This window comes from Kryptolebias marmoratus, linkage group LG4 (assembly GCF_001649575.2).
Source record: "Kryptolebias marmoratus isolate JLee-2015 linkage group LG4, ASM164957v2, whole genome shotgun sequence".
Classification (NCBI taxonomy): Eukaryota; Metazoa; Chordata; class Actinopteri; order Cyprinodontiformes; family Rivulidae; genus Kryptolebias; species Kryptolebias marmoratus.
Window position 1 is genome coordinate 15505570 of NC_051433.1, and position 17955 is coordinate 15523524.

The following is a 17955-nucleotide window of genomic DNA, read 5'->3' on the forward strand; positions in this document are numbered from 1 at the left end:
ATTCTTCCAAATTGGAAACCCTGTTTTCTGTGCTGGGTAAGGGATTAGTAAAAACCCAGTTACTGCTGCTTGTGTGTGTCCGTGTTCGAGAAACCTGACACTCCTCTGTTGTACATATATTCTGCATTGAACCGATTTTCTGGGTTTATGTGCTGAATATCTTAGCTTGACCAAGAGCAGAACAGACATCTGAATTTACAGCCGAACCGTTGCCTATTTCAATAACCCACATATTTTGTAAGTGATAAAACTGGTTAACAAATGCCAAACACACAACCAGGGAGAAATCTGACCAGGTGCATATAAACTAGATTTTAGATTAACCAGGTTACTGCAGCATATGGCAACATCATCTCTGGTTTCCTGCCTTGACCCGATTTCTCTCAATGACCTGCTTTCCTCCACACATGTAAACAAAGACTAAGGAGAGACGAAGACCATGTATTTTTTATGCTGTGCGTTGGTGCGTCTGAGTAGAAAAAATAAATCTCTGGCGGACAAAGGGGCGGCGTCGCTCTCTTTAGGGTCCAGTGACGCACTTCACACCCCGTATTACAGCCAGGCCCTGCCAAGGAGAGCTGCAGGGCACGGAGGGCAACACCACAGGCAGGCGTGGCACCGGCACACCAAGTGAGCACGAGTGTGTGAGGAGAAAGGAGAAGTGGAACTGTGTGTGTGTGTGTGCAGTGTGGAGGTTTCTCACTACGTAGAAGTGCATAAACTTGTGCCTGTCATAGCATTTCTCAAGGGAAATTTACCACTGAAACACAGAAGACATTTTCTCACGCACAATTTGGAGAAGAAAGATTTCAACGGTTTCCACAAATAAAACAAAAATTTCCATCAGTGCTAATCTAGTCTAGTGAGTAATTTACATTTAAATTGCTCAGATTTTAAGCTGTTCTTCTAAGAAACTACTAGCTGTAGGAGTTCTGGTCCAGTCTAGGACTCTTCCGGCAGGAATATTAAAAATGTTTTTTCCAGAGTAACTGTAATGCAAAATAACGGGGATGTAAAGGCTTAAATATCTGAATGAACTACAGTCAAATATTTTGAGAATGAAGATGTTCTAAATCAACGACTCTTTGGTTTAAGGTCCTACTCGGACCAGCAGTCAAAATTAAACTCTATTTTTCCAAATTGAGGTTGTTCAAACAGCTAACTACAATAGGTAAGATATTAATTACTCATAATCTTTCCACAGAACTCCACTTCAAAAGATCTGACCTATCCTTGTAAATCCACTGTGGGTATTTTAGGTAAGATGACCCTTTCAGGTGATCTCACTCACATTGAAAGCACCCAGAAGGAAGAGTGTGGGCTCCAGGCCCACAGAGAAGATGAGGCGAAGAATCGTGACAATGACCAGGGCTTGGACGCCCAGTGGCTGGGGCATGAGTACAACGATGACCAGCGTTGCAAAGACTCCCATCCAAAGCAGAGCGGACACACGGGGCTCCAGCATTCCTGCAGAAAAGAAATGCAAACGACACAAAATCGGGCAACGCACGGTCAAGCCATAAGAAAGACCTGCCAACACTACCACAGAATTGTCTTTGAGGAATTACAAACATTGGGCCTATATGACGTATAAAACACCGTTGCTTTATCTTCAAAATAAAGATTGTGTTGATTATGAGATTTTAACAGCCTTCCTCTAAGAGCTCCCTCATCAGCGTGACTTTGAAGTCAAAGAGAGTAACTTACATAACTTCAGGGAACGTATGACACAGTTTTGCTGCGAGCGAGTTTGTACGTGTGCACTCCATACTTCAGAGAGAGCCAAACTAATGCCACCCCCCCAAATCCCTAGGTAAATCCAGGATTAGAGCCCAAGTCATGGGTTTCATTTAACAACATGTCACTCAAGCTAAAATCTTCATCCAGGTTTGATCAGCCTGAAAGCAAGGACACACCTAACCCGCTGCTTTCTGAAAATACTGCTCTGACGAACGCTTATAACTGCTCCACGAGCGCATGGTCACAATCAATCATTAAGCGAGAGAAAACAAGCAAGGCAGGCAACAATGGCGAGGAGAGGAGAAAAAAAACCAGACTAAGCAGTGACGACAAAACAGAGGACGGGTGCCCTCCTTGTCTTGCTCCGAAAAGTTTTCTCTACTTTTCGGTGTAGATCACATGACAGGTGCCACTTACATAACAGCCTCTAAAAATATCTCAGCTGAAAAATTCATGAGGAGGGAGCAGCTCCTGTGATGTCGGAGACTGGAAGGGGGACGCTTACAGGCGCTCGCAAACTCTTCCACTTTTGCGCTTCAGTTTTAATTGTGCGCCACCGTTGAGCCGACAATTGGAGAAACATGCCAAGGGAGTGTGAGCGCGTGCTGGGAGTGTGTCATGCTAAACCAAAAAGCAGCTCATCAAAAGGCAATCAGTCATGCATGCAGCCAGAACACACTGACCTAGATCTCATGCTCTTATAACCTTTATTCCAAAGCCCCAAGCAGAGGAGAGAGAGGAGGGGTGTGTGTGTAGGCGTGTGTGTGTGTGTGCGCCAGTGAGTGGGTAAGAAAAAAGACGCAGGTCAGAAGCCTTAAAGGTGCCTGTTGCAGCAGGTCAAAGGTATGCAGGAGTCTCACGTGATGTCTTGCAGACAGAACAAGTTCCAGAGCAGAGAGGAGATCTTATTTACATGTTTATATTTTTTGAGAGACAGAAAACACGAGCTGTTAGTTCTTATTTTAGACTGTAGCCCTCTGTGATTTAGCATTTCTGAGAAGGCATACAAAAGTGTAACCAAAAAAAAGGTGGAGACAGGAGAATGTTAGAATTGTGTTGAAGCTTAAGATATGACTGTAAAGTATTTTTGCCTCAAGTTTGTCTTTTGGATATGGAGTTATTTCAATGTTAAGGGTTTCTTTATTGTCACTGTTTATGTTTCCACATAAAAATGAAATTAGTATTCAGGACCAGTGGAATCTAATACTTTAACAATTTGATAGCAAAGTAATAAATATTTAGATAAAATATATGTTTATTCAGGCTCACAGTTTTCTGAATATGCAATTTTTTTTTATTGCTTCAGCCTTGCCTTTACATAAAAACTGAGATTTAGAAACCCCAAAATGGTCTTTTTTTTTAAAAAAAAAAAACAGGTTCAAAATGAGAAAAGCGTCCATATTATTTGGACTGACACGTCTCCCAGAACTCCCAGTCCTGCACTTTTGTGGTCTTGTAGTTTAATGTGACATGAAGAAAAAGTTAGTCCACAGAAAAGATTTGGTTTTTGCTCTTGTATTTACCGTCCTCGTCGTTTTCTTTTTGCTGTGTTCACAGTTTGTGCCCAGCCTGCAAGCTTTACAAGTGTGCTTCACGCCATGTTTGGTGTACTTTCATGGCAGAGCTACATACCGGCCTGGCATAGATACCTACAGCTTTTTGGGACGTTTTCTGCGTTTCCATGTGGATGAAAACTTTTAAAGAAATGCTAATGTTTATGAAGTTTTTTTTTTTTTTATACAGGATAGAAGCTGCATTTGATACTAGTTGTTTTTACCTTGATGCTTCATAGCCTCAAGTTTGCAAATATATATTACCAATTAGCAAGTATTTTATATCATACTGTATGTATGTTATTGTAAAATGTGATATTTTTGGTACAGTGTACTCTTTATGAAAATTCAGTGAGTAAAGGACAATCACAAAATGAACATATGGAGTGGTTTGGCTCGTTTAAAGTGTTAAACAATGGATCATTTGTAAAATATGTGAATACTTACACTAAATTATTGGTCAACTCTGTTAGTCTAAAATTATGTTGAAGCTTTAAATATATTAAACAAAGTTTTCAAGTAAATACTGTATCGTTTGCCAATATATTTATATTATTTTGCATTTGTACAGCACTGTATCACATTGTATTGTGTTATAAACTTAGTTATTTTTATCACAATGTGTTTTTTATGCATTCGATTGAGTATAGGACACTCACAATTCATTTAAAGAGAAGACCAAAGTGCGTCTCTTTGGATCATCTAATATGTGACTCATATCTATAACATAAGTCAGTGTGGGTTCTGTTTACAGCAAATAAAGCAGAACTGCTGTGTTTACTGTGGTCTCCATAGAGCTAGCGGGCAGATATGAGTCGAAGCAATAAAGGCTCTGGACGTGCCTTAAGCCAAGATAGTGGTCTTCTCAAGTCCTGCTCCTAATCCTGATCCTGATCAGGTGATTAGAAGTCAGTGGATCAGAACATTGGCAAAAGGAGATCAGTAGGCCAATGCAGACTCAAAGGAAAAGGATTGAGTGTCAGCTCTTTAAAGTCTGTCTTTGTGGGCGGCAGCTCAAAAGCTTCTTTTACCAGCGGCTGACGTAAATGTTCAAAAACGTTAGTTTCTCTGTACCGCCTGATTGAAACCTTCGACTTAACTACTGCTGTCGTTCAGTCAAATAAGCAAAGATCTTTGACATTTACATCATTACATTCGTTGCATGTAAGCACCTCCTGGAAAATGAAAATGTAGAAAATAAATAAGTAAATAAAAAAAGTAACCCAAACAAGCCTGTCATAAAGCTCTCATCCTTCCTGTTTCGCTCTGCTCGTTGCTTCACCTTTTTCTGAACCCGATTTCTAAAGAAATGTGTTTGCAAAAACACAATCGCCTTTTCACCTTCACTGGTGGGCGATAAATATATGAATCAACTAAAGTATTACAAATTCCCCCAAAATTCAAACTTCCTTTACCTCACAGCCAACAGTGTTCAATAAAATACCTCCTAATTGATCAATTTCTTTGCGACCAAACCTTTCACACTGATATCAGGTCTGATCAGACGTGTGTTTTAAATGTTCCCACAGTGAAGGCTCCAATAATGTGACTGACCTCCATACACCCCCTCCAGGGGGTAGAAAAAGCAGACCAGCAGGTTCATGAGCAAAGCCAGTTTGAAGGAGACGTTGCTCCACACTGACATGTTTCTGGAGCACCAGTACAGAACAGGCTGGGCTGCAGAAAAAAGAAGGAAAACAACAAATTATTATTATTTTTTGATTTCCATATTCTGATGTACCAAAGTGCTATGATACAGGATTTCAAAGGAAATTTGGCAGATAGTAAATATACCGAAAGTTAAAATTATATAAATTAAAAATAATAATTAAAAATGTGTTTAATTAACCAATTATTTACTGCAGTAGCTGAACAAGCTAAAACTAAGAAAGGCAAAAAGGACAGGAGGAAACTGTTCTTCAAGAACAGTTTGACAAAGAAAAGTGGCACAAAACAACAGACATATGGTAAAAGAAGTGTTTTACAACGATAAAATAAAAATAGTTAAGAAAAAGTCAAGATGAGTTGCAGCAACTTTTGCAAACACACGTCTTTGACCTTTGCTTTCAGCCTACAATCTAACTTTCAGAGACTATTTTGTAAGTCAGCTTTTATATGAAAAGAAACAGATGAAGGGACTTTTCTCGGCCCATCCCCCCACCCCAAGTGAGAGACTAAATAAGATTCTGAGTGGGTATAAAGTCTAGTATGTGGATTAAAGTGTCACTGAGTGTGGGTGTGGGTCTGTGTTTGTGTGCTTGAGCACGCAGACTCTCACTTGTGATTCATAATGCTGCTGTACAAGTGTTTCACTGCTCGAAGGAGGTGGAAAGCCCCTGTCTGCTTTTACACAGCGGAAACATGCACATGTAACATGAGCACATACAAGACGGCACAGTTGTCCCTGCAGTAACGGTGCTTCTGCACAGCTGTCTATTCGTTTTCCACACAGACTTATCCTGCTCAGGATCACCTCCCAGCATGCATCTGGTGAGAGATGCTGTGCACCTGGGCAATATGAGAGCACAACCTCAATTCTGAAAAAGGTGGTGCATTGTGTAAAAGGTAAAAAAAAAACACAATGCAAGGATTTGTCAAAATCTCATAAATCCATATTTTACCCACAATGGAACATAGTAAACATCAAAAGTTTAAACTAAAAAATGTTAACATTTTTGGGGAAAATAGGGTAATATTGAATTTTATGGCAGCAATACACTTAAAAAACAGGACAGGACAGGGGCAACAAAATGCTACAAAAGTAAGTGGTATGAATAAGGAACAGCTGGAGGAGCATTTTGCAACAAATTGGGTTAATTGGCAACAGATCAGTAAAAGGACTGGGTATTTAAAAACGTTTATTAGAGAGGCTGAATCTCTCAGAATTAAAGATGGGCAGCGGTTCACCAGTCTGCAAAAAGACTATGCCTAAAAATAGTGGAACCATTTCTGAATAATGTTCACCAACCCAGGACTGCTGACGAGCTGGAGTTCTACATTCTTGCATGGTCACTCAGTTTGTGAGGACAGCCCGCTCTTGGTAGATTTACACATGTCCCATATTCTTTTCATTTCTTGATGATTGATTTACAAGAACTCCTGGGGATGTTTAAGACTTTGGAAATCCTTTTGTATCCACCCCCTGACTTGTGCTTTTCAACAGTCTTTTTTCTGAGTTGAATTAGGACGGTCACAGGAGGGCCAGCTCTTCAGGACAGGACTCAGCTGTTCACCTACACCTCAAGGATAAGGGACACTCTTTTGAGGACAAAAAGATTCACATTTTGGACCGAGAAGACAGATAGTTTGAGAGGGAGGTGAAGGAAGACATTTCCTGTACGTTAAACGAGAAAAAACAACTTTAAACAGAAGAGGAGGTCTGCTCCATTGTAAGGTTAGAAAGCTGAAATCTGAGATGACACAGTTATGTTCGCCTCTAATTCACCACTCTTGTGAGCCAGGAAAACAAAGACCCTTACACCTCTCCAGTGGGAGGGGAGTGAAATTAATCTGCATGTGTACTTAGCTGCACAATGGAGCATCTCATGCAGCTTAAAGCTTAGAACTCCACACCCTCCAGTTTTTCATTTTATAGGATAAGAAATTAACGTCTTCAGCTACAGAAGTCCAATCGTTTCGTTTCTTAATTTTGGGGGGAGTTAACAAGCACCTGTATGATTGAACAAAAACCTAAGAAGGTACATTAATTGAAGTTGTTATGTAAACCTTAGAAAATTGCTTTAAAGTTGAACCTACATTAATGTGTTTGTGTATAAAGACGCCCAGTGCGACTTCTTTTAGTGTCATTGCTCTGTGATATTTTTTCTGTACCAACACCTAGTGGTCAATAGGAGAACAGCAACGAGTTTAGTTTGTTTCAAGTACTAAAGTAAAAAGCGATGTTAAGCCTCCATCTTAATATCACAAGTTGTTTTTTCCCTGACCAGTGCTTCGAGTGTAATGTGTGCTTCACATCTTTGTTGCGCTACGCTCCCTCAAACTAAATAATATCCAATATGAGCAACAGAAACATTGTTGCCTGTTGAGTCTAAATGTGCAAATGCTGAGTCTTAACCCTACCTCTGAGCTTCTTCTGCCAATTCATCTCGTTGAAGAGGTCCTCTGCCCGCATGAAGAAGTCATTGATCTTGCTGCCCTGCTCGTCTCTCTCGGTGGTGTAGTAGACCCGCAGCTTTGACTCGGAGGTAAGGAACTCACAGATGCTGGGTACAGGAAACACAATCTCCTCCATGGTGCGATCCAAACGCACAATCTAAGTGAAAATACCCAGACGTCCCACCACATTCAAGGGGAGTCATTCAAGGGGCAACATGTGACAACCTCCATGCAAACATACAGAGAACACAGGGCTTTTTTAGTTTATTATTCTGGTGCCAGGTTTGTGTGTTATGACCTCTATCTGAGCCGTGTGCTTGGCATAAAACTCCAAGGCCTCGTCTCCCTCTCCGCTGGCCCCTCCTGGCTTCAACATCAGGGAGAGCTCTTTATTATGGCGCGCCAACTGCATGAAGGACACAAAGCTAGCAAGTGTGCTCTTGTCACAAAGAAGCAACTAACGTGAAGAAAAAAAGCCTGAAAAAACCCCAAAACATGAAAATATTGTGAACATAAACGTCAAACCTGGTGAGCTAAGATATAAATGTTGTGTCCAACATTTCTGGGTGAAGCCGGATCGTGTTCCTCCTCTTCTCTGTTATCCTCATCCTCATTTGTGTCCTCAAACTCTACCTCACCCTGAAGATAAGCCTTTTTTATTACCTCCACCTGCAAAGACAGACACACACACACCCAAAACACCTTTCATAGTCTTACAGCACAACCTGCGATATTACAACACAGCCTTTAACTGAGTAGAATGAGTGGCTGAGAAGCATTTTATTTAAGGTGTTCAAATGCTCAAAAACCATTTCGCACCAGCTCTTTAGGCTTCATGTTGTACAGGATCCTCTCAGCATTCTCACTGTCATGTCGGCTCTCCATGATGGCGAGCAGCAGCTTGGACGCGTTGTTCTGGGAGGGGAAATGACAAACAGAGGCATAAGAACAGAAGGCTCAAGGTAAAATTAAAGAAAAACTCTGGTGTTCATTTGGAAAATTAGCTATTCATCTTGTGATGCATGTTCAAAAACTAGCTCAGATACGAATACTTGAGGTCTATTAGTAATACTTCATAAGATTCAAACTCAAGGCTCCAAACCTTACTTTGAGCTCCAACACGAGATCCATCCGTTTCTTCCCAAGTGGGTTGATATCATTAAGAATTAGGGCAATAATAATATCAATACCATTGGACTCATGAGTGGCTATGCAATTCTGAAAGAAATGAGGAAGAATTTATTTATTAAAGACATCTTGGTTTAGTTGAGTCTGAAACCTTCCTGTTTTGGTCATCTTCTGTACCTGGTTTTCATGGCAGGGGCCTTGACAGTACTCTGTCAGACTCTCCAGAGTTTGGTTAATGAGAGCGACATTCTTCTCATTGATATAAAGCCCGAGCAGGCCGAGGCCCCCTGTGGTGCTGCCACAGATGCAGTCTAAGAACTGCAGGGTCTCGCACACAAGGTTGTAGTTGTTCTTTTTGTTCTGACAACGAAGGAAGTTCTAGGAAACACACAAATATGCAGTTACGCTGGTTAGATCATAGAGTGAGATTGGTGTCCACATGAGCTGCAGTGGGTACAACGCAGTTTGCATGCAACTCAGCAGAATTTATGATCCGCTAGATACACAGGTAACTTTAGATGCAAAGTATAAAACAAGTGCTTCTACAAAACAAGCAAGACAACTTGCTGTCAAACTAGAGTACAAAATGTAGAAGCTGTCAACTTAAAAGCTCATTGCATAACCTGCTTTTTTGTTACATCTTTTGCAGAGATCTTGAGGTTTAATATGTATAAATGTACATGAACAAAACTAGCATCAAGTTATCATTAGACACTAAAAAATATAGTTAAATTAAGTCCATTTAAGACACTGTGGAATGACTTCCTTATTCTACAAGAAAAACTATATATCTTCATCACTCTAAGGTTTTATTTATGTCCTTTTAAAGCAATGATGTTCAGGTGCTTTTTTTTCCTTTTGGAACATATTCAAAGATTGAAGATTTGCAAGAAAAATAACACAGAGGAAAAACAGCAGGTCTGAACAAATGTTGCCAGTATTTAAGCAATGAGTTTTCTGTTTTTCTGTTTCAGAGACCATAAAGGTGACGTGTAGTGATGCTTTATACTCTTAAAGCAGTTACACAAAAAAGTTATCACGGTAAAGGAAATTTGGCACAGATAATAAATTTACATGACAATATTTTGAACTTTGTTTAAATCTTACTGTTGAAAAATATCAAAATACAACAACACTGATCAGAGAGAATTGAATTCTCTCTCAGAGAGCGTTAAGTGAAACCTAATCTGGAGGTTATCTGTAAAAACCAGTGCCTGATTGCTCTGTCGGTCTCACCTGTAGGTCACGGTTGTGATTCTCACAAAGTAACTGGAGGAAGCGAAGAATAGGCTGCATGATAACAATCACGAAACTCATCTCTCCTTCATCCTGGTTCTTGTCCCCAGAGCTCGGCTGGCCATCTGCTGAGTGAAAGTGGTCCTCTGGGTCAGTTTCTTGCCGATAGGAGTTGAAAGCCTTCTTCGTGGCAGACGACGCTTCTAACAGCTGCTCTTTCGTATCCTCTGTCATGGTTATTGTTGAGTCTCTTACTACATCGGAGACAGAAAACAAATCCATCACAACTTACATAAGCGCCAATTCACGAATGCTGTTAAAACGTTAGAAACAAATCTATAACTGTGATGTCCTGTGACGAGTAATCTCTGACCTTTTTTGCGGACCGGGACATCTTTATCCTGGCTGTCATCGTCCCTCTTCCTGTTTCCCAGGTCGCTTGTATTTACTGTCACAGTGGCTTTGATCTCCTGCTGGGCCGACTTCATACGGTCATAAAAGACCCGGAAGAACTTTTCAGAGTTCTTGTCGTCAGTCAGACGTAAAAAGAATGAACGCTGAGCACATCCAAAAGGAAAGACAAAATTATATTAGATATACTTATGGTATAACTTGATGAAAGCCTTATCAGTGGTTCACCACATCATATCCGGTGGCGAGATGAAGCAATGGGGTGTCAGTCAACACAGACAAGGGAAAGTCAAATATTATTGATTAAAAATATAAACAAAAATTAGAAATCTTGGTAGGGAGTAATAATTTTACTGCCTTATTGTAATAAATTGATCTATCCCTTAGAAGTGAAGTTAAACCACCTCATATGAAATTATTGTCATTATTTACTAAAATATTTCTTGTTTTGGTCCGTTTTTCTGAAGATCGCTTAAAGTTTCTGACCACTGTGAGCCACAATGGTCTGTTAAATCCAAGAAGTTTTTTTTTATTTTTTAATTGTGAAAATTCTGAAGAACTGAGAGGGAGGCAGGTGGAACAGTGAGGCTACAAGGAGGTCAGAGGTCACAAAGGTGCAGGACTTCAAAGACTTTGGGTCAACTGTCCCGGAAAACGGGGAGTGTGGTAAAGAGGTGACGAAGAGAGTCCAGGCAGGATGGAGAAAAGTTTCAGGAGTGATTTGTGACAAAGGGGTGTCAGCAAAGGTCAAAGGAAAGGTTTACAGACAGGTGAGAGCAGCTATGTTGTATGGTTTGGAGACAAAAAGACAGGAGACAGAACTGGAAGTGGCAGAGCTGAAGATGTTGAGGTTCTCCTTGGGAGGGACGAGGATGGACAGGATTAGGAATGAGGACATCAGAGGTACAGCACAGGTTGAAGGACTGGGAGATAAAGTTAGAGAGGCCAGATTGAGATGGTTTGGACATGTGCAGAGGAGGGACAGTAGGTATATTGGTAGAAGGATGTTAGAGACAAAGAGGAGACATATGGATACAGTTAGAGAGGACATGGACAGTTGGAGTGAGGACAGAGGACGCAGAAGACAGAGTTAGATGGAGGAGGATGACTCGTTGTGGCGATCCCTAAATAGGGAACAGCTGAAAGAAAAAGAAGATGAAAATTCAGAACAAAACTTTGTTCTTCCAAACTTCCCCAGAAAGGGAAGGTTTACAGTGAAGTTCATGTTCATGGTATAAAACCATAACTTAAATCAACTTTAAAAAGGAAAATAATGAGCCAGCAATAACATTTGTACAAAGTAATCGAGAAGATCAAAATAAAAAAGTACAATTTTCTTCAGCTTGGTGTTATTAGCTTTTAAAATGTTTTACTTATTGTCCCCACTATCCCAGTGTCTTACAAAGCTTTAGGTTCCAAGAGAAATGATCCTTTTAAATCATATAGATTCTCACTGACATGTCTTCCAACTCTTTACAAACAGACTAACAAGAGTCAGACATTTTTTGTTTAGGCCCTTTAGTGAAGCTACCAACAGTATACCTCACATGTAACGGTCAACACTTTTTGTCTCAAAGGAAATCTGGTCCAAATTAATCACTTAAAGTTCAAAGTGTATCTATGATTTGAAAATGACCTGTATTGCTTTATGCATATCTCCCCCATATTTCCTCATGTCTGGCTGTCCCAGAAACCATGAAATGGGTTTTCAAACTGGCCCCTCCAACATTGAGGATTATCATTGTGATAATGTGCTTTTATACGAAGCGTGAAAAAAGCAGCAACATTTTTCCAACCAAATTGCTTCTATGTATGAATCTTTGTGCTTTTCCACTGGGATTCACTAAATGAAATCTTTCTTTCAAGTGTTGACTCTTGTTGATTCACAAACTTCTTACATTGCTGTTGTCTGCTCAAATATTCATTTTTCTAATACATTTAGCTGCAGTTAGTCATTTCATGCTTAAAAGAAGGGTCATGTACTGCCACGATTGTATGCAGAGGAGGAAGCAGGACTTAAAGGCCCAAATTGTTTGTGGGCAGACGCTGGTCCCCAAAAATACAACATGGAGGCTTCCATAAACCAGGTCCTGACTACAAGAGAAAAACTCATGGAGGAGACACTTGGTCTAGTATTAAAATATATGTCGATGATAAAAGCACTATGCTGCCAACACATTTCTGTCTTTAAAAAAAAGAAAAGAAAAAAATCAGCTGTGGTGGATATCAGTTATTTAAAAGATGGCAAAAATTGGTCAACAGATGGGAAGTTATATTAGGATGTCTTTTATTTTATTTCTATAACATTTTGAGCGAAGCAAAAATTATAGATTGATTCCTTAATAGGCACAACAAATTTTCATGGTCTCATCTAACAGAGCAAAAAGTCATCACTTGATAAGACAAAAACATGCCTTATCAGGGTTTTCACAAAATATATCATCGCAGCGAATGAAGTCTGAGATATGAGAGTTTAACGCTGCAGTTATGGCTGCAGAATGGGGTCACGAAGAATTAGAGCACTTACAAGCCTGCCAGGGACAATCTATACACCGTGTCCCAACCCACAAGGCTGTTGTTTTGATTATGCAAGAGCTGTTACTGCTGCAGTATATGGAAAGGCTTTTACCAGCCAAAGTAGCCTTGTCACAGTAACAGGGTGAAAAACGACATGAGAGGGAGAAGCCTGGCCTACTTACACAGATAGGGAGAAGAAGATGGTGCAGATTGAAGGCTGGAAGAAAAAAAATATATATATCAGGGGGGGGGGGGTTAGAGAAAAGAAATTGCACGATTCAGCAAGTGAAAAAGGAGGGCAAAAGATAGGGAGGGAAGGAATGCTATCAGGCAGTATTTAGGCCAGTCCTAAATGTTTGTTACATAATCATCTGCCTTTCCAGGTTACATTTAAAGCTGGACAACTGAAGAAAAACAAAAGAAATGACAGTCACAAAGATGTTTAGCAAAACAAGCCTAGTTTTTATAGATTTGTGGCTTTTGTCTTCATGTTTTTGCGCTCAGCGGTTTGCGTGCATTTAAAGTCCATGTTAAACACAACTCTAAGCCTGTTTATTCACATTTGAAAACACTATTAGGTAACAAAATAAGAGTCAAAATGAGCCCATACTTTACAAAGCAGAGAAACAATGTCAAAACTCGGAGCTTGTTCTTCAAAGCAGAGTCAGAGCTTTTTTTGGCTGCCCCACCCAACCTTCCACGACTGAGCTGCAGGCCTCCTGCACGTACGCACTCTGCCAAAACCAAGGGACAAGGAGGAAGGCAGCGAGGGGAGAGGGAAACTACCAAGCAAGGCCGTCGAGCAACAAACAACACGATGACCGAGTGGAGAGAGTGCGGACGGGATTAGCTGCACCGCCGGCCGACACTCCAGTCAGAGTTTACAAGTCACAGCATGCGTATGGAGTGAAGGGCGGGGAGGGGGAATGCTGTAATTGTCACGGCAGCTCATAAAATTCTGTCTTCGATGGACCTGCTAAAACCTGAGCCTGCAGGGAGGGTGGGACGTGGGGTGCAGGGCCAGGACAGCACACATGGATCAGAGCAGAGGAAACACAAAAGAGCTCTCACCCTTAACCATTACGTAACTGGCACAGACACACAAACATTTGTACAGTACACACAAACACAGGCTGGAAAGCGCACACACGCCAATACGCCTACTGACTCATACACTCACACACACACACAAACAAAAAAAAGAAAAACTGGGTCAGCTGTCTTCGGCATCAGCACATGCCAATTTTTGAGAGGTCACACCCACATATCACACACACTCCACAATACAGTAATTCTCTCCCCAACTCTGTCACTGCCAGTTTTATTCTTATGTAACCAAAGCCTTTGTTTTATTAATACAGAACTGCTCATTTCAAGGATCTGCCAGGTTAGAGATCCTGCAATCAGTCTGAGTGTGCAGCCGGACTCGTGTTGAGCCTTGGCAGGGGCATTTTATCTTTACGAGAGGCGTTACATTTCACTGTGGTGGAGCCAAGGTTCTTAGATTCACAGCAGCATTAGGCCAATGTAGCGGCCATGTAAGAAGATGAGATATTTTTGACGAGAGCTGAAATGTTCTCCAGCAGCACTGCAGCCAAATGGACTTGTTTTTTTTTAAAACATGTTTCTAAGAACTGCACTTTTTTCTTTAGCAGATTGAGTGCACCACAGAAACAAAGACAGAGCCTGCACAGAAATAGAGAACACCATGGTAAAAAAAAAAAAAAAGCCCCACAGTGACCAAACTTTCGTTTTCTGAATTCTTCAGAAATGTTTTTGACACCGAACCAGAAGTGATAACCTAAACTTTCATATCTAACCACTTGTTTGTGCCTTTAGTTTCAATGCCTGTCCTATAAGACGCGCACTTGTGATATTTGTACCAATGTATCGACACCCCCCCTCGTGCGTTTTAGTTGCACTGCAGAGAAAGGCAAGGACAAAAGCGTGGAGATGACGTTCAAGACGATGTGCCACATGGCAGCCAAAGGCAGAGGATGGAGTGATAGTAGCAGAGGAAGACTGGAAGAATGGACAAACATCCCAGGGCCCCCCTGTGGTGTTGGGTAAACACGGAGCCTGTCTGTAACTATGGAAACGAACCCTGAGAGGAATGAGATGGAGAGGACCAGGGAGAGGTGGGGGCGGGCAACACTAAAAAACAAGGTCATAGCGTTTTCCCTTCTCTCCTTCCGCTCAGGCACTTGGCATCAACAAAGGGATGTTATGTAACAGCTATTTATACTTGCGCTCCCTTTTTTCCCTCTCACGTCAGGCAGCAACACATGCAAACCAAATGCAACTGCTGCTCAGCTCCCCTTTCTCTCCAAGACTTTTGCCCTCTTCTTCCACAAATCAGCCACATCTATCAGAAATCTTTCTAACATAATTGAAGCCAATACAGATTTTGTATTTTTTATTTTTTTTAATTCATGACACCGGTTAAACACACCTGCAAACCAAGATTTTGAGGGAGTTAAACACAGCAGCGTGCCCTGTGGTTTGACGGCAGATGGCTGACGAGTGAAATGTCACGAGCTGCAGTGTCACAGTTTACAGTTGTGCGAGGCTGCTGCAGGAAAGCTGTCTCGAGACGGAGATAAAGAAACCAGGACAGCAGGAGATGAGGGAAAGACGTGCACTGCATACAGCCGACCTCGTCTCAAGAAAAGCTGCCATAAAAAAAAAAAGTGTAAATAAAGCGATAAACAGAGAAGTTAGTTGTTGGACTAGATACTTAATCTTAAATGAGTTTAGTCTCCAAGAAAGTAACCATTTTTTGTGGATATTGTTTTTGCACTGCATGTTTTTAATTTGTGCACACCTGAAGATAAAGACGTTAAAACAACATGCACTTTGTTGCATGAGGAAATTTGTTTTAGGCTTTAAGTCACTGCATTATCATTCAGAATACACAAACACAAGGTTAAAGGCAAAAACAATAAAATTCCTGAAAAAGAAGTTACTTTATCACTTAAAAAACACATCACTGACTGATAAAGAACTGGATTGCAGAAGAAGTGAATCTATTCGTCTACATACCTAATTTACAATCTGGCATCCTAAATCTCTTTCTTAATGGAAACAAACCGAGCTCCGTGACAGGAACATGTGCAACAGAGCGACGATACAAAGATTTCAGACAGAGTGTTCCTGATTCAGAGAAATCATTTCCACCGTAGAACCGTGACTGTTTTAACCAAATCTTGAAACAAATGTCTCCAGATTCTCTGAATTCCTACTGATAGTTTTTAATATAGATATTGAAATAACAATAAAGAGACATTAGTCTAAAATTGTTGGACAATTTGCCCACCCAGTATTTCAAGGAGTCTTCTTCATCTTTTCTTCTTTATGGGCACTTTCACTAAACAGTTTCACAAAATGGGCCGGCTCTTCGGTTAGGAAAACAGCAACAAACTAAACAAACAATGTCAGGCAAAAATGCAGAGGAGCATCTTATAAGCCTGATAAGAATTATACAAAACTGGCACACTCATTTGCAAACCATTAGCGTAGCCTGTATGAAAACCTTTGGCTGGTTCTCCACACATCTTGACATGACAGCATAAAGTAAGTGAGTGTCCAAAGAACAGACCGAGCATTCAGATGGGTTATAGATTGTGGTTATTTTTGTGCACCATGTAGGCCAGGAGTAAATAGTTAACTGTGCTCCATGAGAAAGAGATATCTGACACCCAACAAGTGTTTAGTTTGGCACGTCAAACAAAGATAGTGAAGAAGAACAAACTCCGTGGCGAGTTTGCACTTACAGTAAGCTTCATGTTCGCTCAAACTGTTGATAATTTTCATGAAAATATGCAGTAACTAAAAGAAGACAAATATTTGCACGATGTGGTACATTTCTAGCTCTGCAGGAGAACTTTTCCTGCAGAGAAATCTCCTTTTTTTTTTTTTGCAGAACAAATACAAGGCGGCAAAGTTTAGAGGAGCTCCAGGTTTTTTTTTTTTCCCCCTCCTCAATCCTCTCTCTGTGTTTCCTCGACCATCCACCCCTGCTCTCCCCGCTGCCCCAGTTCCGGAGGCCCAGCGTGACACAGTTTGGGCGGCAGAAAAGCGTAAAAGGAGCGAGGCTGGAATGTTTTAAGGGCTGAGACATTCCTCATTGTTCATTCACACAGGCTTATGTAACACAGACTGGTCACGTGACGCAGCTCTGCAGCAGTCGTGGGAAGCCGGAGCATTATCTCCACCTCAGTGGCTTCCTCGCTCTAATCTGATTATGCAAGCCCCTTGCTTACACAACAACACGTAGACGGACAGACAAAATGGACAACGCAACTGAAAGATCAACTAATGGAGCCAGAGACAAAGACCTGCAGAGATGGATAGATTTTAGAGTAACTCAAGTGAAATTGCACAGGAAAAAAATAATTGAAACAACCTAATGGGCTATTTTTTTTTTTGTCACACTAATTTACAAACTAGTATCATAAGCAGTTGATTTAGTTTTTCAGCATTGTGATGTAGATGGAGATATGTTGAAGAGGAAAAGTTGGGTGATGTATATGTGCTGTCACAATGGCACACTGACCCACATACTACACACTCTCCTACAATAATACTTCCACTCATTCTCCTTTAATTTGATCTACTCTCCAGTTGTTTTGAAGCAGACTATCTACAGATGTTCTTTGAGTTTATTAAACACTAGACAGCTGAGAGCAAACTGCTCCTTCTAGCTGTGAATTTATGTGTGCGAGAGGAATATTTGTTTATAACTGACCTGTATGGTTGTGTTTCCCCCTTCCAGCAGCGCTATGGCCAACAGGATGCTTTCTTGGAAGACACGGTCACTTGTTGTGTTCATGATTAGGTCGATCACCAGATCAGAAGCGCCTTCTTTGTCCAGATGGCACTGCACCTCTGCAAGGGTCATTTCCCCTCGACTCAGACCACCTGGACCCCCTAAAGCTGCACGGACGAGACAAGGCAAAGGGACAGATCAGGGCGGGGGATTTCCAGTACCCAGAAGTGTGAGATTAAAGGTTCGTAACTGATTCTGTAAAACTACAAACACTGCATTAAAATTTTTAAAAAATGCCTTTTTGTCTGCCCTGTTGAATGTGTAAAATAAAAGACAAATAACATGAGAAATGCAAAATAGAATGTTTTATATTTAGGGTATGCATTATAATAAAAAAAAACAATATTATTCTATTAAAACAGATTAATGATATCCCTTTGAAGTGCAAAGCTGCAGTTGTTAAAGTCATTGTGCACAACCCCCCCC

The 17955-nt window shown here is 40.8% G+C and overlaps 1 protein-coding gene across 3 annotated transcripts in view; it reads right to left on the reverse strand.

The window, feature by feature from the left end:
• itpr1a (inositol 1,4,5-trisphosphate receptor, type 1a) overlaps positions 1 to 17955 on the reverse strand; it is a 74234-nt gene that overhangs the window by 15763 nt on the left and 40516 nt on the right. For all 3 annotated transcript variants that reach the window (XM_017415941.3, XM_025005834.2, XM_037975500.1), the window contains 11 exons: positions 17449 to 17636; positions 10147 to 10330; positions 9774 to 10027; positions 8715 to 8915; positions 8517 to 8627; positions 8229 to 8324; positions 7935 to 8078; positions 7708 to 7815; positions 7374 to 7566; positions 4848 to 4970; positions 1292 to 1467 (listed from right to left, as the gene is read on the reverse strand). In XM_017415941.3, coding sequence (XP_017271430.1) covers positions 1292 to 1467; positions 4848 to 4970; positions 7374 to 7566; positions 7708 to 7815; positions 7935 to 8078; positions 8229 to 8324; positions 8517 to 8627; positions 8715 to 8915; positions 9774 to 10027; positions 10147 to 10330; positions 17449 to 17636 — 1778 coding nt within the window. The remainder of the gene's footprint in view (positions 1 to 1291; positions 1468 to 4847; positions 4971 to 7373; positions 7567 to 7707; positions 7816 to 7934; positions 8079 to 8228; positions 8325 to 8516; positions 8628 to 8714; positions 8916 to 9773; positions 10028 to 10146; positions 10331 to 17448; positions 17637 to 17955) is intronic.